The sequence below is a fragment of the Staurois parvus genome, unplaced genomic scaffold (genome assembly GCF_062004578.1).
Source record: "Staurois parvus isolate SC_StPar_1 unplaced genomic scaffold, SC_StPar_1.0 ptg000159l, whole genome shotgun sequence".
In the NCBI taxonomy this organism is placed as follows: Eukaryota; Metazoa; Chordata; class Amphibia; order Anura; family Ranidae; genus Staurois; species Staurois parvus.
The window spans coordinates 3,714,465-3,741,001 of NW_028317955.1; the positions used below are offsets into that span (position 1 = coordinate 3,714,465).

General features: G+C 40.9%; 1 protein-coding gene across 13 annotated transcripts in view; it reads right to left on the reverse strand.

Annotated features, from left to right (window-relative positions):
* PPFIBP2 (PPFIB scaffold protein 2) overlaps positions 1–26,537 on the reverse strand; it is a 297,974-nt gene that overhangs the window by 35,865 nt on the left and 235,572 nt on the right. For 10 of the 13 annotated variants that reach the window (XM_089675856.1, XM_089675858.1, XM_089675855.1 and 7 more), the window contains 9 exons: positions 24,439–24,514; positions 21,422–21,528; positions 20,165–20,229; positions 16,971–17,039; positions 16,792–16,852; positions 12,520–12,573; positions 10,078–10,219; positions 7,583–7,615; positions 245–368 (listed from right to left, as the gene is read on the reverse strand). In XM_089675856.1, the coding sequence (XP_089531982.1) occupies positions 245–368; positions 7,583–7,615; positions 10,078–10,219; positions 12,520–12,573; positions 16,792–16,852; positions 16,971–17,039; positions 20,165–20,229; positions 21,422–21,528; positions 24,439–24,514 (731 nt within the window). The remainder of the gene's footprint in view (positions 1–244; positions 369–7,582; positions 7,616–10,077; positions 10,220–12,519; positions 12,574–16,791; positions 16,853–16,970; positions 17,040–20,164; positions 20,230–21,421; positions 21,529–24,438; positions 24,515–26,537) is intronic. The other 3 variants (XM_089675857.1, XM_089675868.1, XM_089675859.1) reach the window with 2 other exon arrangements.

A 26,537-nucleotide genomic window follows, 5' to 3' on the forward strand; every position in this document is an offset into this window, starting at 1 on the left:
CAAGCCTTCCTTTAAGTCTTGCACAGCTGTACAGGATCCTCCCCCTGTACTGAAATAGCTTACTCTGATTTCACTGCACACTGTTACAGAAATGTATTCATTAACTTTATGATCATTCAATCTCAAATTTCCCACATGATGTGTGTTGTTGAAAGTCAAGATGCCCTATTCAAATCGAGATAGGATGGGTCACAGGGAAGATCCTGTACAAGCAGAAAGTAGAGGAAAACAATTAAAAACCTACTTTCCCCAAAACTTTTTGATGCCTTTTGGACTTTTCTTGCCATCAGGAGATAATGGTGAGTGTGGGACGGAGTCCGTGCCAGAGAGGTCATTAAATGTGATGTCCAGATTGTTCTCAGTATCACCTGTGTAGAGAGATTATTTATTAGTACATTAACTGCAGAAGCCTTAAAACTAAATTTCCAATAATTTTAGTTTCATGTTAATGCACAATTTGTCATTGCATGCCACTGAGATTAATCATTTGTTTTCCTTCTCAGGAACTGTACTAAACATCTGTTTACATGGAAAACAAAAAAAAAACCCACAAAAAACAAAAAAAAACAAAAAAGAAACTGTCCATCATAGCAACTCTGTCCTCTCTTCAAGCTCCCATGCCTGGTTTGAGTACATGCACCTACTTCTGAGGGACAGCTTGCTCCTACACATATCTATACTATCAGTAGATGTTCTTCCATATAACAGAACATACTGCTGTCATTCTATCCTTCTACGAAGTACAATTCCCTATATGTATGCTTTCATGTTAGTCCTGTATAATATATTATTTAGGTCTGTTGGTAATGGATCTGCCAGACATTTAGAATATTATAACAATTTTTTTTTTTGACTCCTAAAAGGTGCAGTTATATTTTTAAGTAGCCTATCACTTTAAAGCTGAACTCCAGGTAAATATAAAATACACAGCTTATTGCAGCTCTAATATATCATTTATTTTAAATTCCAAGCCCCTGAATTTGACCTAGTATCAGCCTCTCGTAGTCTATGTACAGCAGAGCACAGACTGGAGCAGGGGAGAAGCTGCACAAGGAGCCAGTCAGTTGTGCTGCAGTACAAGAAATATGCTGATAGGAGCAGAGAGCAGAGTGACAGAGCAATGAACTCATCAGTCTGCTGCTTCTCCTTTTACTCTAATTATAGGGGGGGTGGGGAGAAGACCTGAAAATATTATTTGAGCAAAGAATAAAAAATCAGATCTCATGTCCTTGTAGTCATGAATGTGCTGTGTAGCTAAACTGTTTAAATTTCATGACTGGATGGACAGAAATAAAATTCCTTCAGAAGGAAAAACAACTTCCATATTTCCCGTATTTAGTCTGTCTTTAGCCATTTGCCTGAAGTTTAGCTTTAATAAGTTCTTTACACACGGGACCATGTAGCCTTGTATTTCCCAGGAAGATTTTTTACTGACCCTTAAGGGAGAAATGTCTGGCTGGAGAAAACCGAGAGACTGCCAATAACTCCTTGTTAAGTGAAAGCCAACACCTAGCTTAAAGAGATGAGTCTTCGTCATGTCTACGGTAAGGAAACAAGTACCAATGGCACCAAATGGCAGTCAGTGGGGTGAACAAGGACACGAAAACGCTAAATAAAAACTACTCAAACCCAAATTTTCAATCTGGTTAAAATATTTTAAAGCTCCGTTAGCTTTTTATCTTGTTTTCAGCAAATAATAGTTTTTCATTAAAGTGCATCTAAAACTTTTTTTTTTTTTTAATTTAAGTTGAATATAACACAGAAGGGTTCACCACCACGCCAGTCTCCACCAGGAAGATTTACCCTCTATTTGTGTCCTGGTCACCCATTGTCATCAGGACTGAAAGTAAAAGAAAATACAAAATTTTGAATTTTTACTGGAACAGGAATAGAGGGGAAGCCTTATAATGGGGGTCGTGACAATCATTTAGATGACTATACTCAACAAGGGTTCTATGGAACGCTAGGGTTCCTCCAAGGATTGCCAGGTGGTCCCTGAGCGGTGACTACTTAACCTCCAATTTGATGTAGCCTTTTTAATTCCAGGCACAAAGCCACTTGACAAAGCCAACTGTAGGACATCAATATTCATTTTAAGTGTCTGTGTGGTGGCATTCTTCCCATTAACCACCAATACTTCCCAGTGACCACCAATGTAAAGGGCATCCTTCTCACTGACCCGCAGATTAATTCATTTTAGCAGGGGTTCCTCGAGACCTGAAAATAATTTTAAGGGTTCCTGTTCATGAGCGGGTGAAACGCATTAGTTGGGTGTGGTTCGGGAGTAGACAGAGCTGAAGCCTTTCTTGACATTCACAGGGTTGGGCAATGCTCCAGTGTGCACTTCTGTTCTTAACTGCCCATTTCGGTTTACCCCTTTGTGTCACAAGGAAAGGAAGCAAGGGTGCTTAGTCCCAATGGTAACAAGGACGGCAATAAAGATTCTGCTTTAACCATTCCCCGCTTTGCAAACTCCTGCCAAATCTTCTCCTTTTTTATAGACAGAACATGCACATGTTATTGGAGTCTTGGCAGGGGTTAATATTCTGGTAAGAACTCGTTATGTATAAAATTGGTGTTTTAAACAGTTTTACATTCCTGTCCATCATTGGACTCATTCCCTGGCTCTACTACAAAGGGCTACAGATAGGAACAGCAGCCTGTATAGAGAAGTGAATGACACAAAAGTCATTTGATAGGTGAAAAGGATGGGGGAATTCTCCAGCCTCGTGTTACATGCTGTAATTAAAGCCCCCATTGCCTAATGGGTTTTATTATTCCTGAAATTTGTAAGAATGGAGGGATTTTCAAGAATGCTGTTGAAAGATGTGGGGAGTGGTGGAGGGAGGTGTAGAGTCATTACAATGTAATAGTCTTCTTAACACAATCTCTTTGCAGAGATACAGGCTGATGGGGCTAATCCACACAGGTGATTGTGCTACTAATATCACCAGTGATCAGCCTTAATCGGTAGCATCAGATTGCTGCACAGAATGTGGACTGCAGTTATAATTAATAATTGCCTAGTACTCCAAATGTGTGTGATTAATTGCTACTGCATGCAACCTCATGAGCAGTAATCTCAAACTATTGTTTGCATGCCATCGATACCACAAACAAATTTGCCCTGTGCTTTCAGTGGAAAGCTTGTAATAGATTGCAGGATTTTCAGCCAATTCCTGCTAAATTAGATAAAACTGGAGCCATAACCCATATGGCAGAAAAATATATTTAAAAAATATCCTTACCAAATATATTGACATATATTTGAAATGCTACAATTTTGACCATATTCAATATATTTCAATAAATATACACACACACACACACCTTGTTGAAATTAGTTTTTATAACAAAATATATGAAGAATATTTTTAAAAATACATAACTTTTTTATATGTTAAAAAAAATCTGAATATATTTAACTTTTTTTTAAATATATTATTCAGATTATTCTGCAATATATATTTTATATATATATAAGAAATATATTGCATATGGCCAAAATTGTAGCATTTCAAACATATGGCAATATATTTGGGAAGAATATTTTTAACATATATTCCAAATATATTTTTCTTCCATGTGGGAAATGGCGCAGTATGCAGGCTTGACAAAATGGATAAAAAATAACCTGTTCCAGGTGGAATATTATTGGCCAAGCAATGAATGCCCCAAGTCAGATGCACTGTCCACTTTCTTCATTGGATGTTTTACTTCGTATATTGCCTATATCTTAACATTCACTAATTCAATCAAGACAACTGAAGTTCATGCAACAAGTTTGCTGTTATTATGTGATCTAGATTGTGGTATATACTCATGCATATATCTAGATATACTAGATATATTTTTTTCATCTTTAGGACTATGTTTTTTGATGATTACTGCAGCCCTGATGAAGGGGGGGGGTTGCCCCCGAAACATGCTGGCTCTTTTTATATATAAAATGATTTTGGACTGTTATCCGGTTGTGGTCTGGTGCTCCTTTCTGTATTTCTATGGTTTGACCTATTAGGTGCAGCTTTGGTTCCAGTATTCAGGCAGCAGCAAATGCTGAGGCTGCTGAACACAATACCCAGCAGTGGAGATTTTCTCATCCACTATGTTTAGAGTGGATGGCGAAATTAACTAATCTCTCATTTAGCCCCTGTGTATGGCTGCCTTAAAGTAGAATTCTAGGCTCTAACTAAAGCTGGCCATAGATTATGCGATATTCTTTCCTGAAACCACGGGTTGTAGGAATGAAAATCACTCAATTTCCCCATCAACACAGATGGAATCCCTTCCTGCGGAGCGATTGTATTTTCCCGCCTGAGAGGTGTGGGAGAGGGGGCTGGGAAGCTATCCCTGCCAGAAGAACAGTGATTGCTGCTGGCAATAATCAGATAAAAAAATCCAACAGGCTGGTTGTACCAAAGTTGTACAACAATCAACCAGCCCATAGATGGTTCGAATCTCAGCCGGTTCCTGCTGAACCGGCTGAGATTTGAACCATCTATGGCTGCCTTAGGCCTAAAACACCCTTACCCCACTTCCTACTCCTATAATAACCACCCTGTAGAAGGTGCTTACACTTATTCTCAGGGCACTCCAATCCAGTGACATGATCCTCCCAGCGGCCACTGGCTAGCTTTAGGGAAGAAGAGAGTGCAAACAATGGGTGGAATGCTTGGGGAGGGACATCACCCATAGGCTTACTATGGGGCATTCATTGTTGGCTGTCCCTCCTCTCCCCTGAAGCCGGCCGCTGGGAGCTAATCATTTGACTGGGCCGGAGCACCCTGACACTAAGCAAATATTCTCCAAGGTAGTTAGAATAGGAATTAGAAGTTGATTGGGAGATGGTTCAAGCTAAATTAGTTAGAGCCTGGACTTCCAATTCAAGTCTCAGCATTTTGCCTCCAAGCAGATCTGCCTCTGATGCCAGAACATGTAGCAGCATTTTTCCAAGTTGGTTTCCCATCAGTGCTCAGGTAGTGTTCAGGGACTACCAAAGCAATGAAGCAGCTTGCAACAGAAGGTGATAAAGTCTACAGGAGAGATATATAAGCAAGTAAAAAACAGACAACTTGGTGCCATATACCCTTCTCCTACCCAGCATGTCACTTCTTCATGTGGACCAAGATCAGGGGTCTCCAAACTTTCTAAGCAAATAGCCAGTTTACGGTCCTTCAGGCTTTAGGGGGACCAGATTGTGGCCAGTGGGAGTAGAAAATGCCCTGGCATGAGTGCACCATCTTTGGTTCTAATGGGAGGAAGAGTTTGCCATTGCTGATACCAAGAAGAAGAATAGTGCCTCATTGATGGTGTCAGTAGGGGGAATGGTGCTCCACCATCGGTGACAGTTGGTGGAATAGTGCCCCAAGGGCCACATAAAGGCAAGCAAAGGGCCACATCTGGCCCCTGGGCTGTAGTTTGGAGGCCACTGACCTAGAGGACTACACCATGGCCCTGAAAATAAGTCAGGTGGCAGATTGAAAATGTAGGAAAGATTCCTAAAGAAAGCCTCTGCCACTCAGGTGCTGATTAAATCCCTTCTTTTATAGTGGTCTGTAATATGGGCCTGTTACATGGACTGTGTTCATCATAACACCACTGGTGCACCAGTGCCTAGATCAGCATGGTATGAGGTGGCAGCACCTTTCTAACCTCAAAAGTGTGTTCTCCTTTCCCACTTTTGACCAGATCTGGACATTTTGGTTAAAATCAGTGAATGGCCCATTCTGAGAAATGTGGGCGGGTAATTTTAAGAGGAGTCAGAAGAATCATTACAGTTCAGGTAAAATTAAACCACTTTTCCTTTCTCTTGTTAGCTTGTCTGTTCTGCTAAAAAAGAAGTTATGAATATAAAGCAGATGTGATCATTCCTTCATTGGGCACGACGCAAGAGGCAGAGCTTTTACAAAAGGCATCATTATTCAGCCATAATGTCCAAATACAGCCCTATCTGTTGTATACATAATCATTCTGTACCCATTTCTGCTTTAGAAAACATTACACTAACACGATTTAGAAAACATTACACTAACACTATTAATAAATGACCAAAATGTCATTGTACAGTGTAGTTCTGAAAAGGACTTTAAATGAGCTAATGTGATGTATGAGTCACAATCACGGCCAGGACTGAATTAGGTCAAGCCCTAAATTGCCTGGTAATTTAGGATGGGTGTGATGTTGTCACCCGTAATTATATCAACTAAATCCTGTTTAGCTTATCCCTAGTTGTACCCAATTAATACTCACTGGCTGTTCTATATGCACAATTCAGGAGTCCAGTGTATACCAAACTGGCTACAATAAATCAAAGCCAACATGAGAACACTGCAACCACACACCAAATGTAACCAGCATCATTAATGGGGATGTAACAGCAAAACTTTGTCCTTTGTGTTGGATAGAGCGGTTAGATCTTTTGTCAAGTTTTTATTGCTGCCAATATCCCCACTGGAGAGATTCTCCATTGTATTAGTGCTGATAATCATTGTCACGGAGATGGAAAGAGGGGAAATCCAATATTTTAGAACTGAGAGGGTACAACTTTTCAGGTGAGCACCTTTCTAAAACGGAGGACACTTTTGGGAAGATTTCTTCAAACTTCCTCATGCATCTCCTCCCCAGCAGGGCACAGACAGCAAAAAATTTAAATATATATTTTGCTAAAATGTTAAAAATGTCCTCCCATCACATCAGAGTCTCCCAAGCACATCAACATTTCCCCAATCATAACATTTTCCTACCACAAAGACCCTCAACCACTCAGTCCCTTCGTCACATCAGAACCCTATCCTTTGGCTCTAGCAGCGAGGCAGAGGGCAACAGGTGGAGCAGATAGACTTCCATCCTTTGAGTGCTGGAGGGACCCTGCATGCCATCTGCTCTTGATCAATGTCCTATATTTCCAGGGTCCAGGAGGCCTGACGCCAACACCATGGCAAGGAATGACTCCTTGCATCCTGCCCTAGGCCTGGTGCTTGTGCCTGCACCATGGTAAATCATAACGCCGATTCAACTGGGTTCTTTTCTTACAGCACCCTGGGGAAACTCAAACAGCACCCCAGTTGTTGAACACTGATATATACACTTTAAAAAGGTTTAATGAATCCAGGTGCTGAAGATTATTATTATTATACAGTATTTATAAAGCGCCAATAGTTCGCTCAGCGCTGAAGATGGAACCCCACCTGAATTTAACCACCCTGATGAGATTTACCCAACATGTGAGTTTGATTAAAGATGTTGGGTAAAAACACATCATAGTGAGAAGATCAAGATAAGGCTTTGTCTTTAGCACTTGGATCAATAAATCTTATTGATGGTGCTGTGTACATGTGGTGTGCAGTTCCAATTTTTTTGTGTTGGGCTCTGCATTTGGGGAGCAGACACGTTCTCTATCACTATACCCGTGCCCGGTGGTAAGAGGTGTAAGCTGGTATTATGTTATACTGTCAATTGAAATTGGATTTGTTATGTTGCTCTACACGCTGCCACACCAAAATGATCAACTTTGTGTTCTAAGCGGTCCTCAGGTTTGGTAAAGGCCATGCGCATGCTTTGTTAGCCACCACAGGTACAGTACCTATCACTGGGGCGCTGGCACTTCTGTTGAAATCTTCAAAACAATTTCCAAAAGGAAGTAAAAGAAAAAAAGCAAAAGAGGAGAATTCAGAAACATTAAAGAAGAGGAAAGGATAGAAAATTAACAGCCAAGACCAGAAATGTGGAAAAAGGCAAGACCTGAGGACTTGTAAACAATATATTTATGGCTTCCTGACCAAAAGGCTTTGAGTGAATGTGATGGATGAAAGGTCAGATGGGCTCATGATGAAGAGGAAGAGACTTCAATGAACTGCATAGGTTGAGGTCTCATCCTAACACTGTGCAATGTCAATGGTACACTTCATTCACACTGCAGGGTGTTAGGCTGAGAACTAGCCAAAAACGTCTTTTTTGATATAGGGAGGGAATTGTTAAAACTCTTGCCAGTTTTTCTCATTTTTTTTTGGCCCATCAGGGAAACTTCCCTTCCTGTCTTGGAGGAACAAGGGAAGGAAGGGAGGGGGAAAGCCTTTTTGTAGACAGTTGTCAGCAGAACTAATGTTACCAGTGGAAGATTTCCCCCCACACTTCTGTTTTGGTAAGCCATACAATGTTGGATATCCCATCTCTTTTGAATGGGAAAGCTGACAGGAGTTTTAACCATTCCTCACACTATTCCATCCAAGTCCTGCAATACACCATTCTACAAGACACTGTCAAACATTTTTTGTCTTCTTGGCTAACACAATGGGGTTGGTTTACTAAAAGCAAATAAAGTGTTCACTTTGCTTGGAAATTTTCCCTCAGAACGGAATGTGGTGAAATTTCACTTTGCAAGGAATACCCAATCACATGCAAGCAAAACAAAAACAGCATTTTGCTTGAACATGTTTGGATTATGGAAGTCAGTAGAGCTTCACCTCATTCACCAAGCTCTGGGGAAAATTCACTTGCAAATGTGAAAGTTTCCCTTCAAAGGAAACAGACTATTTGCCTTCAGCAAATTAGCCCCAATGAATGATTGTATTTCTGTATATAGACACCATTCCTCATTACGGATTTCACAAACTTAATAGAACAAAATGGTTTACCCTTTCAAATACCATTATTTAATACTCATATAATTGCATTAATTTTTCCAATGTATATATTAATTTTTCATATATTACACACACTTGCCAAAAGTATAGGGAAGCCTGCCTTTATACGAACATGAACTTTAATGGCATCCCAGTCCTAGTCCATAGGCTTTAATATTGAGTTGGCCCACCCTGTGCTGCTATAACAGCTTCAGCTCTTCTAGGAAGGCTGTTCACAAGGTTTAGGAGTGTGTCTATGGGAATGTTTGACCACTCTTCCAGAAGCTCATTTGTGAGGTCAGGCTCTGATGTTGGAGAAGGCCTGGCTCACAGTCTCCACTCTAATTCATCCCAAAGGTGTTCTATCAGGTTGAGGTCAGGACTCTGTGCAGGCCAGTCAAGTTCCTCCACCCCAAACTCACTCATCCATGTCTTTATGGACCTTGCTTTGTGCACTGGTGCGCAGTCATGTTGGAACAGGAAGGGGCCATCCGCAAACTGTTCCCACAAAGTTGGGAGCATGAAATTGTCCAAAATGTCTTGGTATGCTGATACCTTAAAAATTCCCTTCACTGGCACCAAGGGGCCAAGCCTAACTCCTGAAAAACAACCCCACACCAGAATCCCCCTCCACCATACTTTACACTTGGCACAATGCAGTCAGGCAAGCATCATTCTCCTGTCAATCGCTAAACCCAGACATGTCCATCGGATTGCCAGATAATCCAGTGATGGCATGCTTTACACCACTGCATCTGATGCTTTGCATTGCACTTGCTGATGTAAGCCTTGGATGCAGCTGCTCGGCCATGGAAACTCATTCCATGAAGCACTGTTGTGCTAATCTGAAGGCCACACCAAGTTTGGAGGTCTTTAGCTATTGAATCTGCAGACAGTTGGCGACTTCTGCGCACTGTGCGCTTCAGCATTCGCTGACCCTGCTCTGTCATTTTACGTGGCCTACCACTTGGTGGCAGAGTCGCTGTTGTTCCCAGTTGCTTCCACTTTGTTACATTCCCACTAACAGTTGACCGTGGAATATTTAGTAGTAAGGAAATTTCATAGATGGGCTTATTGCACAGGTGACAACCTATCACGGTACCACACTTGAATTCACTGAACTCCTGAGAGCGACCCATTCTTTCACAAATGTTTGTAGAAGCAGTCTGCATGCCTAGGTGCTTGATTTTATACACCTGTGGCCATGGAGGCGATTGGAACACCTGAATCCAATGATTTGGAGGGGGGGTCCAATACTTTTGGCAATATGGTGTGTATGTATGTGTATACTGTATATACACACACAGCATCAATAGCTTTACTATTATTTCACATACAATTAGTTAATGTACATACACACACACACACACATACACATACATACATATATACACTCACTCAATATCCTATCAATAGGTCTACAACATGATAATAGAAGATCAGATTTCTGACTTACATAAACTTTGTATTCCATTTGTTTCACTGTTTATGTGCAAAGCATTCTGGGATGTGGGTTTCCTGTAGCTGTCATGTGACCCATTTGGCGTGGCACGAGAGAGTTTCCCGGGCAAGGTCTGGTACCTGGGGTCCGCTTTACTCTGACATGAAATAAAACAGGAATGAATATGAGAGCATTTCCTATGCATTGCCAGTTCCCAATTTCAGATGACAGCAATGGGGCAACACCAGAAAAATCAGAAGAGGCTCAAAACCAAAGTTTTGTTACTTTGAAGATTGTAGAACAGGGATTGTTGGGATTCAGTCTTATTCAGTGAAGTAAAGGAAAATGCAATGTGCAAAATCTTTTTTGTGGACGTGAAGGACAACAGACATGATAACATCAAAAGAGAAGTTCTAATCCATCCTCATTCTATTGAAACAAAAAAAAAGGTTTTTAGCTAAAACGCCAGGTAAATGGCTAAATACATTGATGAAAGTGCGGTTTTAGCTACCAAAGATTTGTATTTCTGTCCATCCAGTCCTGAGATTTACACAGCTCTGCTACACCACACAGCCCTTCTTGGCAGACCAGGAGATCTGATTTTTCTCTACTGCAGTTCAGTAACACATACAGTCCTCCTCAAGATGCCCACACTTACCGGAGAGTGAAAGGAAAAGCAGAAGACCGTTGAACAGCTGCTGCAGCATGTTCCACCCATTTTTTTCAAGGGTGAACTTATCCTTTATGCTAGCCATACACAGCTCTATTTTCTCTCATTTAGTGAGCAGGCAGGAAAAAAAACACAATTGATTTCACTGCCGGTTGTTGTACTTCGCAGTTGTGACACCCATGGTTACATGAATACCTGAACAAAGATTGCATCGGAGAGGATGCAGTCAAAAGAATGTAAATACCATTTTTGCAGTCCAGGCCTCCTGAACCCTATTCTGATCACAAGAAATCCTCAGCTGAAGTCCACTGGGAATCTGACACTTCTGGGAATGGCACTTCTTGGACGTCTGCAGTGCTCACCGATTCCTCCTTCTGACCTCCAAGTCAGTACTGTATCCCATAATGGGTGGACCAAAGAAACCAGTAAACAGAGGACATCAACAGCATTGGTTTCCCAGCAGACCTCAGCAGAGAACATGAATGAATCAGCATTTTGGGACCAAGGGCAGCAGGAAAGTTAAAGTGGTTCTAAAGGTTCAAGGTTTACCACCTTAATGCACTCTATGCATGAAGGAAAAAAACCTCCTGGGTGCAGCTCCCCCCCTAACACTTACCTGGCCCCATCTCGATCCAGTGATGTGCATGAGAGTAGAGTCTCACTCGCCTCATCGGCTCACACAATGCACTGTATATACAAGTTTTGATGGATCCTGCTGCTGTCAATCACAGTAAGTGAGCATTGAGGAAAGAGCGGGGGCAGGGCAGTGAGTGTGTGTGAATAGACACACAGAGCGTGGCTCTGGAGCGAGCCTGCTTGAGTGCCCCATAGCAAGAGGCTTGCTATTGGGGGCACTTGGTAGAAGGAAGGAGCCAGGACCGCTGGTGTGTGACTCAAAGAGAAGAGAAACGGAACTGCTCTGTGCAAAACAATTGCACAGAGCAGGTAAGTATACCATGCTTGTTATTTAAAATAAATATTTTCTTTAGAATAACTTTAGATAATTTCTTTGGTATACACTTTCACTTTCTATGCCATTTTTGTTAATGGTTTAATTTAAAATATATTTTAAATAAAAGCATACCTGAATTAAATATTGATGTTTATATCAAGTTGAGCTTTAAAATATATAAACACTGAATTCTCCAGGTGGGTGCCTAAAACCACTAACAATCAGCAATTATTTTACCGCAAGATGTGAGCGTTTTAGTTCAGAAATGTCAATGTCACATTGAGAAAGACAGTTGGTCAGAGAATGGCCATCATCTTTTTAGTCCAAAACAAAAAAAGCTGAACTCCAGGCTAAACATACATTATGTAAACTAGAAGAGCCATGGGTATTCTCACTTTAATTTTGGTTTCATTTAAGTATTTGCTCCAGATCTGTGCGGTAATCCAGGGTGAAGCAACTCCTCAACTTTGCCTCTGTAGAGGAGTTTACTATAACAAAGACCGGTCACTGCTGTTCTGTCCATTTTTGCAGGGTGACTGGTCTTGTATCCACCCCCTACCATAGTTTTCTGAAGGCAGTCTGTAGTGGGAGGAGCTTCTGGGCCCTGCTCTCGGCACAAGCTATGTACAGCATAGTGATGATTTCACTGCAATTTTACAAAGGATTATTGGGGTTTTCAAAAGGCATTTGGTGTACACAGTATATTCATATCCTTTGTGACTATTGAGATATGTATTTCAAAGAATTCATTCCCGGGAGTTCAGCTTTATGTTAAAAAAGTACAAACAATCCAACAATGAATACAACATGACAAGGTTTCATAAAGTTAATATACCTCTGGAGTTACAACAGGTGTTACAACAGGCTCTGGGGTTTCCCCATCATCATGCTAGCCAAAGTCAAGGAAGAATGAAGAAAAAGTGACAAAAACAATCTGTTAGTACAATGTGCTGATAAAATATTGGTGAATGGTTAGATGATACACATATAACAGTCACCAGGGATGTCTTGGCACATCCCTATGTACTCCATGCCTGGATGCAATGACTTCAGTGGCATTCAATCCTTTTACTCCTTAAGACCTCAAGGACCACAAAGGGGATTAAAAGAGAAAATGGAAAATAGGCAATAACAATGGAAAAATTATTTAGATGGAAAATACGACCCAGGTTTTAGGACTGTTGGAGAAGAGGTAGCCTTCCTGTGCCAATATCTGGATTCTGTGTTCTGCTGACACAATCCAGTTATTACACAAAAATGTAAATTGATCCAAAGCTGGGTCCATGCATATCTATGACTGCATGTATGAATAAAGTTGCTGGAAAAGGGTCATGGTCAGGAGTCAAGCTCAGAGATCAGTAGCTATAGCAGTAGACAAGCAGGTCATCCCGGAGGAGAACATGGGCTTACCGGAGGCACAGGGTCTTAGCATCAACCGGTATTTACCAGAGCTACCGATAGTGGAGATGGGTTTTGCTGCATGTTAGTACCACGTTGCAGTCCTTAGAATCAGCCGGAAGATGAGTATTCCAGGTCCAGTAGCAGGTGGGGATCAAGCAGAAGCATAGTCAGTAACAAGCTAAATGTTATTAAGTTTTTACAGGTTGGGATCAAGCGGAAGCATAGTCGAGGAACAAGCCAAAGATCAGTAACATATGGAAGTGAATATGAGGACAGCTGCAGGTACTCAAAGGAACAAGATATTGGCTGGAAAGCACAATAATCTGACAAAAAAGAAGTGCAGAGGTATGACTTAAATCAGAAAGTTATAGAGGAGCAACAAGTTCAAGGTTCACGAGAAACAAGACAGTTTGATTGTCCTAAGAGATCAGGCAGGCAGAGTCCAACATCTTAGGTGGCTCAGCAAGAAGAGTTACTGGAAGACATAGAAGAGGTCCTGGATTCAGACACAGGTCCGGACACTAAACGAATTTAAAAATGTATTGATCAAAATCCAACAATGCACAAGTCTCCCCGAGAAATGTATCTGGAGTTTCCCCTGCAATTTAAGAGTCTACATTTCTTTACTGTCAACTTAAACCCCCAAAAGCCATACTGTAGCCAAAGCGTTTCTTCTGGGGCAACAGAATCACTCTTCATCAGAACTTAAAGCAAGTAGCAACAGTATAACCTGGACTCTACTTCTCTACAACTGAGTCAATGGACGTGTAGTAAGGATGCTGGCTGCAGCTGGTCTTCTTGTAATTTAAGCATCATTGACAATAAATAATTGTGGACTCTTAAGACGAACGTTTGGTAATCCTTCATTCGTTTTCACTTAGGTTTCTCATTTTCGGTGACAACCCCCCCCCCCCCCCCCCGCCGCCTTGTTGTGAAGCTGCCAAGGTCATTCTATCAAGTCTCAATGCCAACTTTCATTTGATAGGTAAAAGATCAGAGTCCAGTGCCTCACATCTACTTTTTCTTGGACCATCTGGTTCACCAATAGTCCCAACATGCCCTGAAGCAGTACCTAAACTGCCATACTATTCCAAACAAATTTTTCCATTGTATTGAGATTTGTTCTACACCACCAATAATTTAACATAATCAGCCATTATAGGCTGAAGAAAGGCTGACGGTAGTGTCCACAAATGGGATTACTGGATAAGAGGTCTGCTGTGTGTGGCCTAAAGTCTCTCCCCTTAATCCCTGCCACATATCTAAAAAAAAGCGCTTGATATACATAGATCTTTGTACATGTTTAGTAGCATTAGATCTTTATAATATTCCAGAAGGGAAACTGTTAAATGCATAGGTGCTTGAGGTCAAGAGTAAAAGGATTACAATAATTCCACATATCTATTAGCTACATTTTTAGTAATAATAATAATGAAGACATGGTAACATGCTGCTAGTGTCACATAAGACATAAATATGATTCTCCATATCCCAACACAAAACAATGACAGACAATAGTGACTGACTTTGTAAACTGTAATGGTGAGCAAATCAGGGGGAACTGAAAACTCAAATGAATTTACACAATTGCAAATTTGTGAAATCTGCACATTCTTCATACAAATCATAACTGCATCATTTCCTGATTTGCACGATTCTCTGTAAATCAGCACCGAAATATTCAAGCAAATCAACCATTTGATGGCCAGTTTAAGAAAATGACTTTAGGTTATCATTTCAGTTGTGTGCAGAAGGCTTTGCAGACTCTGATGCCCAGAATAAAGCAGACCTGTGCTTTAATCATGTAGGGCAATGCAACAGGTTCACACTGAGGTAAACCTAGCTAGGCTATGGACAAAGTATTTACGTATTTTTATATGCAGCAACTGAACTGTAAAGCAAGCTGTAAATGGTCAAATGGCAAATTTTGAAACTTTAAACCTGGAATTTGGCTTTAAAAGAAGCCCTCAATGGCCTAAGTAGCTGCAGTCACTAGGGAGCAATTCATCCTCAAAATTCACAGAAGATGCACTGAACTCATTCCAAGTCCTTTTCACCGCAGCTCAGCTACCCTGCTTCTTGTCTACCAGGCACCTGGGTCCATTTACATTGGAGATTAGAAAGCTGATAGCATGCAGAGACACTGCTGGGAGGAAGATCATAGTGAGTGCACTGCTGAATCACTGTTGAGAGGTAAGAAGAGGTAGCTGCTGTAAGAATGTCTTAAAATTATTTCAACGCACCTGAGGATGAATTGCTCCACATTGCTTGCAGCTACAGAGTTCATGAATGTTCATAAACTGGCCACAGGTTCATTTGAATCATCCCTCCAGCACATGCACCTTTTCTTCTCCCCTTTTGGCTCTTTTCAGACAATGTGAGAACAGAAAATCCCTGGTTCCATTTCTCTTCTTGTAATTGCTCAGCACTGTCACATAGGGGGCCAGAACAAAGTCCTCAGACAAGTGGCAACTCTGACAGAGTGACACAGAGCTTGCACAGGGCTTCCTTTTCTCTTCCCAAAAAGTCACACAGAGCAGCAGAAGAGTAAAGGAAAGGTCAGTATTACTGGGAAGGAGAGCATTAAAGTGAACATGTTACTTTGCCTCACATTGGCAAAGCACAGGTTCACTTTAATCTACCTGTGCTGGATGCGGTTATGGAAGAGGTCCTGTCCAGGAGCTCATGAACACGGACTGCTATGTCATCAAGGACTAGATCCGCAACCTACACTAATTTTAAAGGTTATGTGTAATGAGAGAACATGGAGGATGTCATTATTGACCTCTCCTTTTGAACATGCCAGGTGCTTGTGTCTCTCGCTGACCCTCTAGGCTTCAACATCGAGTCACTGACCCAGGACAAGTATGAAGATAAAGACTTATAAACAACAAAAAAGACAGATGGGAGCAAACGTCTAGTGCATTATCTCAAGCACTTTATTAAAAGATTCAAAATGTACTCACAAACCAAAAATAGAGTGGTAGCGTATCAATATACAAAGTCTGCCTTCCAACCTCTTAGGACACATAAATGGTGGAACCCACTGATGTATTTTGGGGATCTGGCCGCTTCTTTAGAGCAATCACCCTGAAGAATTGGGTCAGTGCCTTGAAACGCATCAGTTCTGCCATTTTTGTGTCCTATGAGTTTGAAGGGCAGACTTCTGGACTCTGTATCTTGATACGCTACCACTCCCATTTTTGGTTTATACATTTTGAATATTTTAATAAAAGTGCTTGAGATAATGCACTAGGCATTTGTGCCCTTCTGTCTTTTGTGGTTTGTGTAGTACCAGATTGCCCGATCTGAGGAGGACAGCACCACTACCATTATTCAGCCCCAGTTGCACAGTAGTCATTACATTTACACACTCTGAACATTCTTTGTGAATTCTAAGCACTGAAATGTCAAATCTTTCCTGGTTTTGTTAAAAAGACTAATGCGTTTTCTCCAAATGTCCAGATCTTTAAACCTGTTGCAGCAACCAACATATCTATATTAATTTCCATTTTACCATTCGGTTTTTATTAATGATAACCTCTGCTCATGTAGTTTTTCATAATATGCTTAGGATTAATTGCCCAAATCTACGACATGTTCACTTTATAAAAAACAAATCTGAAATCCATAGTCCTACAGCACATCTGCTTCTACATATTGGTTTCCGCTTCTTTAAATAATGTGTTGCTTCAAAGTCCTATACCTTTTCCACCGTTCCACTCTGTAAATCTTCCAAACTGGTGGAAAGATTTCTGGGATGACTTCTACATCATAAAAAAAAAAGAAAGTTTAAAAGGTCACTTATTATGGGCTTCCAAAAGAAGACAAATACATCAATTCTTCGCACTGGCCATGGTATAAAATACCAGAATATTTTCTCACCTAGTTCTGTGATCTGAAAATTCTTCTTGTGGTGAACTACAATTCTCTGGAGGGCCTGGTGTACAAATACTACAAATAAACATTTCAGGTATTAGTTTCCAGTATTTATAGTAAAATTAATAGACAGGTTTAGAACAGTCCACAGTGATTTGGCTATGGTTCAATGATACCTGGTGATGCCATAGTGAAGAAGTCAACAAGAACTCCAGGAGGTTGCTAGGGGTTCTTTAGGCAATTACTAATTTCTGCCTTCCAGATACATAACCACCGATACATTTGAAAGTGAGCCTCGTGCAATGGGGCCCTTTTTCACCAACCACCAATCTAAAGGAGCTTTTCCCAACCAACCAACCACCATCTTAACAGACCACTTCACTGACCAGAATTGTGAAGGAACACTACAATTTTCTCACTATAAATTGTTACATTTTATTCATAATATTGAAAAAAATTTTAGCGTTTAGAGCAGCCCTGGGATTCAAATAGACTAAAATATGCCACATGCTTTATTTAATTCTTATATGCACAACATACTATTCACACTAAAGAGATGTAGATAAAATAATAAGAATAGGCAGGGTTCCACTGACACCTGGGCATTGCTTGAAGGCAAGGGTCTCCAACCAACGGCTCGCAGGCCACATGCAGCCACATAGAGTTTAGCATGCAGCTCAGGGTCTGTCTGGAGGGACACCAGGGATGCCATGCAAGCACAGATGCCAACACAGACAAGCCCATCTGTAGGGATGCCGGATATGCTGTGCAAACATAGCAGCCATGGCAGCCTACATTGACAAACCAGGCAAATGCACGGCTGGAAATATCCCTGGGCTGCCATGTTTGCAATAGCACGGAATGCAGGGGCGCCAAGTAAATGCTGCATGGTTGGATCTGGGGGGGGGGGTTGGTGCTGTGCCCCCCAGATTTCAATTGTGCTCCCCCCACAGCCCCCCACAACACATACATTGGCTGCATTCACATTGGTGATTAGGGCTTGTGCGAATTGTAGTGGCAGTTCCTCCTGCAGCTCTCAGCAGGTAGGTGCGGTTGCTGGCCCCATTCACCATTCCTGGCTCTCTGCACAGCCAACGATTACCTGCAGTGATCACTGCTAAATGCACTGTCTGTGTCCAGCAGAGATCACTGCAGGTAATCGCTGGCTGTGTAGAGAGCTGCAAATAGGTGCGGCCACCAGCGACCTGTCATAGTGAACAGACTCGGCGGCTGCACCTACCTGCTAATATCAGCAGGAGGAACTGCTCATCAGCTATCCTTATTGTAGTGTATTTTATGTGTGGCCCAAGACCATTTCTCTTTTTCCAATGTGGCCCAGGAAGGTCAAAAAGGTTGGACACCCCTGATTTAAGAGTTCCTCCATGCTAAATAGGTTGGCTTTTAAGGTAAGGGCTTTAAAGATGTTCTCCAAGAAGAATATCTAAACCAAGAACTTAAAAAAAAAAAAAAAAAATTAGAATACATACATAGATATACACACACACACGTGTGTGTGTGTGTGTGTGTGTGTGTGTGTGTGTGTGTGTGTGTGTGTGTGTGTGTATGTATGTATGTATGTATGTATGTATATATATATATATATATATATATATATATATATATACACACATACATACATACATACATACATACACACACACACACCTCATCTTACCGGTCCCTAGTCTTTTTATTTAGGCTTTTTGGTCTTATTTTCACCTAGTTGTCCTGCTAGTAACAACAACTTTTGTTGAGAACTGCCTCTTTGTCCATATAAATCTATAAAAAAATACCAGGCAGGTCAACTGCTGGTAAAAACCACCTACAATAAATTCTGAATGACCTTTGCAACATCTCTGACGTTGCATTTGCACATCAGATTCGGCATTAGCCCTTAGCTGTCCCATGGTGACAACGCCAATTCACTATACTGTATCTAGAGGAGTAGTGTTGTCACCCTAGGACAGAAAGTGCGTTGGGACAACAATGACCTTCCTAATTCGAGTTACAATCTGATGTTTGGAGAACAATAGCAACAAAGTTTTGCTTGTGTCAATCTACATAAAGACTAGTACTGCATTTATCAATTATAACATGAAGAATGAAATGATACATATTACTTGGTGATAAATACAAAACACATTATGGTTAGGAATTGAACAGTCAGACACATTATGCAACACTGAGGCACATAACGGTGTAATTATCTCCAGATCCAGCTGCGAATGCACTGCTAAATCAAGTTACTCAGAAGCATAAAATGATGATGTAAAGCCAAATTAATTACACAACAGGGTAAATCAGTAAAACATCTTTTTTTCCAGGGAAATTGTCAGCTGGCTTATTGCCAACCTAGAGAGATCATGTCTCAAGAACATACCCAGAAACCTACTGTATGCAATCATTCCATGATCAAAAGATTAACTTCTGTCGAGCAGTGAATGTGACCCAGTGGGGGAGATTTACTAAAACTGGAGAACTTAGAATCTGGTGCAGCTGTGCATGGTAACCAAACAGCTTCAAACTTCAGCTTGTTCAATTAAACTTTGATAATAAAACCTGGAAGCTGATTGGTTTCTGAGAGCTGCACCAGATTTTGCACTCTGCAGTTGTAGAAAAGAACCCCAATGATTGAAATTCGTCCAGGGCCTGCTGAATCGGCCAGTTTTTGATGTATGGCTAGCTTTGGGCAGTAGAATGACCTGCAGCTGGTCAAGGAACCCCAGAAACTTCTAGAGGAACCTTAGGGGTGCACAGAACCTTGCTTGAAGAAAGCGGTTAGCAGATTCCGAGAGCGATATGATGGTAACTATCATGTGTAGTCTTATATTTGAATGTACAGTTCAAACCGATACCCTAAAGCGGACCATACACTAGTAGATCTTCAAGTCAATGTTTGTATGAAAAATTCTCAATACACTTGAAGTACTTTAACATTTTGTATGCTTTTAACAATCACTTTTGAAGTAAATGGACTTTTCGGAATGAACCACATACACTGTTAGAAATGTGTTCATTCAAGAAAAAAAAATGTAATCCTTTGAATTTTCTCATCAGTGGGTAGAGAATAAACATCGGTTTGACTACACCAACGATTGGAAAATCTATATGGCTACAAGGTCTGCCCCACTTTCCATTGGAAGGGTTCATTAATCCAACTCCCTATAGATATACATCTCACTGTATTAGGATTATCTTACCCATTCTCCAAGATGTTCTGTGGAGGGGATGATGGGGCTGTTGGCGAAGACAAGGTGGGAGATCCCTGTATTAGGAAACAGAAGGAGATGGTCAGGACAGACTCTGCTACAGAACATTACAGGTGGTTAGCATATCTTTCCTACAGGTTACATACATAAGGTGTGCCTGCTCTGCTTTAAAGCACATCTATGTCAAAATGTAAAATCATATATATATATATATATCTTTGTTTCCACATCGTATTTCGATTATTTCTAGTGTACTCCTAATAGTAACTTACTTTGTGAAGAATTCTGCGACACATTCACCATGTCCTGTGAGTAGGCACTGCTGTGTCTCATATTTCCCAGAGCCTGTTTTCTGAACTACAGAGGTGCTAAGAGGAGTTTCTAGGAAGTGGAGTCAGTACAGGAATCCCTGCTTGCAGGTAGCAAGGTACCATGGGACATGTAGTCCTTAGAAATGGAAAGGAAAAGAGCAGAGAAGCTGCAAAGCAGAATCTTGTGGAAACAGACGGTCAGTCGATAGGTCAAACTCACAACATGAAAGGAGATTTTGCGAGTAAGCTCTTATTGGATTGCCAATAATAACCATTGTTTGTATTGTTATTATAAAGTTGATCTTATAAAATGAACGTGTATGCTGAGACCATAGAATTCCTTCAAAATTTTAGTGGAAAGGGGAAGTTCCACTCTTCCTCCTCCCCCTCTCTGCCGTATTTGGATTTTTTCTTGGAGGAGAGGTGTACCTAGTTTTGAAAATTACCCGCTCCCACTTTCGCTCTGATCACCGCCCCTCCCTGGTCGCAAACTTCTGGGACACATCATAGGTCCCAGGAGGTTGCAAGACCATTCACATGGCACAGTGAGGAGCAAAGTCAGCTGTAAAGCTACAAAAGAGTCACAACCAGCTTCCCACAGTTAACACTTCGGCACCAATGACTCGAAGACCAGTGAAGAACCGGCCCAGGTGAGGACAGCGCTGGATCCTTGGACAGATAAATGTACATTTTATTTAAAAACTCAGTAGCCACATTCTTAATTTTTGGAAACCTGGTTTATGAAACTAAGTGGTAAACCTGGGCACACTATGAATATGATGAAAAAGTGAGACTAAAATTGAGCCTCATTATAAACACTGTGCCCACTACAAAACTAAATCATATTTCCAAGCCCGCTGTAGATTTAATAACCCAATCAGCACATGCGGCTAGACACCCATTAGAGAGACCGCAGCACAATATTAAATTATACTACCTCTGATTTTAGGAGCTCTGTCGTCTGATTGCTCTTTGGCATCAATTTCTTCATTGTCAATTCCACCTCATCCTCGCTGCTGGCAGAAAGAATTCTCTCTGAAGAGCCTGGAATACATTGTTAACCAGATTAGACCTGAAACAAAAACTAGAACACTTTGATCAGAACCGTGTGCTGCCATCTTTTGCTGGATTAATGTGGTTTCTGGTTTTCATTTAGAAGACACGGTGGGATCCCTAAAGGGAGATAACTGCCCATTCTTACAGCATACATATTGGTAATCAGTGTAATATTTGATGTGACATTTTCATGTTTTTTTTTCTTGCTGTTCAATATTTTGATTAGTTTATGTCTCATACAGATTTGAAAATGCTTCCTTTTAAACGGTTGTCTGTAAGTCAGGGATATAATCTATGTTGTCCTTAAGGTCCCATTCACATAGTGTTTTGGGATCTCAGGCAGAATCACTGTGCTTCTGCCAGCGATCCTAAATCGCACTGCAATAGTGGAAAACATCAATGGACTTGCGTACAACCAGGCTGTAGGGTTTTTCCCAAAGTGATCAGTACGCTTACTATAGCTAGCAACACTGGTCATTGTATTTTTTCCAGGAGGAAAGGCTCTCCGCCGGCAGAATACAATAGTGGTGTGGGAATGGTTGAATGCCAAAAAAAAAAAAAAAAAAAAAAAAAAAAAAAAAAAAAAATGTATGAATGCTCTTTGTTTTTTTAAATGGCGCCGTGTATTTCTGAGTAAACCGGAAGTGATGTCAGCCGAAACGGTCTTTGTGCAACTCCATGACTATGATCAACTTCCGTTGAGAATGCGAAAGGGGTGGGGATGGGGGGCTCGGGTGGAGGTGGTTACATCCCCTCCCGCTGCTTGTAATGGTGATTGAGCCACTTCGATTGCTATTACAAGAAAGCCGACTGTTGGCACTATATAACGGTACCGGGATGATGCCCGCAGCTGCAGGCTTCATCAGTACAACCACTTGAAGATCCAAGATGTACATCAGCAAGTGGACAGGGGCGGACTGACAACTCATGGGGCCCCCAGGCAATAGGGGATCATGGGGCCCCTGTGTCCTTAATCAAACTCAAAAAAGCCTATGAAAAAAGGTACCAGGGGCATCTCATGGGGTCCCCTACTGACCCCGGGCCCTTGGGCAGTGCCCAAGTTTCTAAATGGTCAGTCCGCCCCTGCAAGTGGATATACAGTACCATTTTATACCTGGGTTTTTTTTTTGTTTTGTTTTTTTTACATACAACAAAGCCATGTCACACTCCATCCTTGTATAACATGGGTTTCTTGTTTTGTTTTTTACTTCCTTACTTATTTTATTATTTATAAACATCACAAATTATGACAATATTTGACAAATGACAGTTTGCCACTTTTTAGAGCAGTTATGTAAGCGGCAGTCTACTGCCATATGAGGAAAGGAGTCTCAAAGTTGCGTTACAGAAGCTGTCTTCTAGAACAAATTCCCAGCCCACTTTAGGAACTTTTAATTGAAACTTTATGTAAAGTTTTTTTTTTTAAATCAAAGTTTTTACATATTTATCCCCAATAAAATGCACGCACAGCTTCTGTTCCATTTTAAGCAAAATTATAAAAACGTCCACCATGAAGAAGGGAAATGACAAGGAAAACACCACCATAGGACAACAGGCAAAACTCTAATAGATAGAATATTATAGAATTAATTGCTCATAGATCATGTCTTACAGCCTGGAAAAGCCATTAAAACACTTCCCTAGGTTGCTTAGCAATGCTACAACATAACCATCAAAACACATGATATATTTCAACTACGACATGGGAACACATTCCAAAATCAAAGTATGAAGTCATAGACAGGAGTTTTGTATATTTTAAAAAGGGACTGGCCTGTATGTTATGTAGAATATGTAATTATTGTGTGCAAGCAGGGTCACCAGATACATTTTACGGAATAGCTTTGACTAGTGTAGAATTCTCGATCATTAATAGTCTTGGATGGCAAAAATCTTACAGCTCAGCAGCAAGCAAGAAAAACACTCACATGACTTTTGTGTGGCTGGAATACCATGTGGAAAGTGTTCCTGAACTAGGCAGACTGTTTCGTGCAAAGCTGAGGAACAAAAGGAAGTATTTCACAAGCTGTGATCCATCCAGGCTCAGTATTACTAGGGGTATTAGCAACTTTTGCCAGGCACCAGTGGAAGTTCAACTGGTGTAATTAAAAGCCTCATAGGAATATATTAAATGTGTACCTTAGCAGCTCAAGCATGTAAAATGCAGAAATTTATATACGTCCCAGTCGGGCATTTAGTAGAAAGCAGCAGTATTGCTGCATTTTGCTGCATGGGGATTGCAGGACACCAGTACAAAGTCAGATAGAGAAACTTTAAAGCTGAACAACTCTAAAGCTGATCAAAGACAAAGTAAGGAAATATTATTCATTAAACACATCATTAAATTTAAATTTTTTTGCAAAAAGGTTAACCTGATAATATTTTACCTTCCTTGTTTAGAAGAATGATTGGATGAGGTGGAGAGGTAACGTCAACACTTTATACCTCTTCCAACCAGTGCAAACCTCTTTTCAATGCAAAGCATTCTCCAAATGGCGCCAGTGTGGAGCAGCCAACTTCCAGTGTTCAGAATGCATCAGGCCAACCGCTCAGCATTGGACCCAGAAGCTAGTGAAAAACACTGGATTAGCAGTATAAACTTCACTGATTTCCAGCTTCCAGGGGCATGCATCAGGTATGGTATATACATAGTTACATTGGTCCAAGCTGGACCATTGTAATTATGTAAAAATATGCCATGTTTGAAATTCTTCTTTTATATCTGCCTACCTACACAACTTGAGTAAACTTTGTTGGACACATTCACCGTTCCCTACGTTGATGTAGCAGTGTTCTTGTTCATTTCGTTTATTTTATTATGTTGCTCCTTATGTAAGACATTTTTCAATAAATATTTTCACAAGTTTAAAAACTATCCTCTGAGTTCCCATCACTTACCATGTGTCGCCATTACAAAGTTTTTCACCCGTCTGTACTGATTTAGTAGCAGTGTAAGTTCTTCTATTCGCAGGTCCTGGCAAGAATATAAGTAGTGTTTATATTAAATACAGTATTCCAGACCCATATTGTATTTAGATAATAAATTTAATTTTCTACCAAAAATTTTATAGAAACCCTTCAATCAACCCCCCCCCCCCCACTTATAATAGGCAATGTCCACCTGTCTAGCCAGTCTTTGGATCCATTAGCAGATTAATCACAAGGCAACCTAGACATGAGTGTGTAGGGTCCAGTGGATGCCCAGGGGGCCCAACCACAACCATGATTCTCTTGCAGTAAACCAGGGGAATACCACAATTGATGAACGCGGTGTAGTCAAGTACCTACCAGTAGCGATGGGAAGCATTCCCCATGCCTACTGCAATCCTTATCAATGCCTTTTCAAGGAGTGGGGTGGCCAAAACTTCTACCTTGCCCAGGGCCAAATTTTACCTTAAAAGCGGTCTTCATGGTGTATTTGTAAAATCTAGGCACCTTCACAGGGACTATACAATTCTATGGGTTACCTCAGAATATTTGCATTATTTATAGAATTAAAGTGTTACTAAACCCAGAATTCTGTATTCACTATATCTGGTCTCTCACAGTACACAGAAGCATGGAAATGCAATTATTTTTGTAAATATAAACTGCTAAATACATCTTCTCATCAGCAGTATATAGCAGTCTTGTGACTTCAACCAGTGTCCGTCCGAGCACTGGTAAAACTTGGGAGGATTTTCATTCTCCTCTGCCTGTCCTATGAGGCTGCATGACCCTTGACTCTCTGTCTGGACAGTGCTAATTGGCCATGTGCTGATCACATGCACCCTCCCACAATAAAACCCCCCCAAAAAAACACTAAACAAAACAAAAAAAGTGGCATAACCAGTCCAAGTCCAAATGTAATTTCTGTAGAGCAGGTTACAATATGAAAGCCAATGTGACACCACTACTTTGCTGTCCCTCCAGTTTTCACATATGGTTGGAGTTGGGCTTTAAACTCATTAGGTCATTATTAGAGACCTTTTATAGACAGAAGTGGTGCAATAAGTTACAATAAAAGTAAAAACAGTGAGCAACAAGTGTACAGAGGATGCTGTAAAAGGAACCAATGAGAACATTTATTCCTGAATTTAGAACACTTTGATGCTTTATTGCTTAAAAGTTTCCATGGGACAATTTCTGCGAAAGTCGACGCCACGTCCTTCCTTACTCCATGGCTGCCAAGAGACTGGTCTCTATTACAATTTAAAAGGATTCTGTTGACATAACTACATAGCTGGGTTGAAAAAAAGTCCATGGATTTCGACCATCACATGAAAAGAGCACTTGGACATACAAATGTTCACTCAGAAAAAAATAACACTTTCTGCAAAATCATTCATTTTGGTTAGAGCCCTTTTCAATGATGATCTAAACTGATGAGCCTAAACTGTGGCAACATATGAGCAAATATGGAAATATGAAGACAACACACAGGTCAAGCAATATGTGTGCAGCAAACTGGCAACAGGGGCAATAGGTTGGTAACACAATGACAACTGTGGCAAGGCAAGGGCAACAAATGTGGGTGACACAGAGGCAATGGTGGTAATATATGGGCAATGGTGGCAATAGACATTCAATGGTGACAATACATGGGCAGTGGTATTAATACACAAACAGTAGGGCATTCATGATAATACATTGATAAAATGGGCAATTGTGATGACATTTGGACATGTAGGCAATGGCAGCAATACTGTCAGGGTCCTGTCCACAGCAGAAGTTCTGGAAGATCTGGCATTTCTGCCAGTACTCTGCATGGCCGCAGTAGTACTCATTAGCCTCAGTGTGGTGCCAGAAGGCCTTTATAAAAAGGAGGCTCATCATTTCCTCAAGTTGATGGGTGATCTCTAGCTCCCCGTGCCCGGTTCCTGTGATTCTGACCTGTGATTTCTTGTTACCGACTCAGCTTGCTCCTGGACCTGTCTTTTTTGCTTTACCCCTGATCTGACCTCAACTTGGCTTATGGATACTCTCCCTCTGACTCCTCTGTGTATGACCTCGGCTAA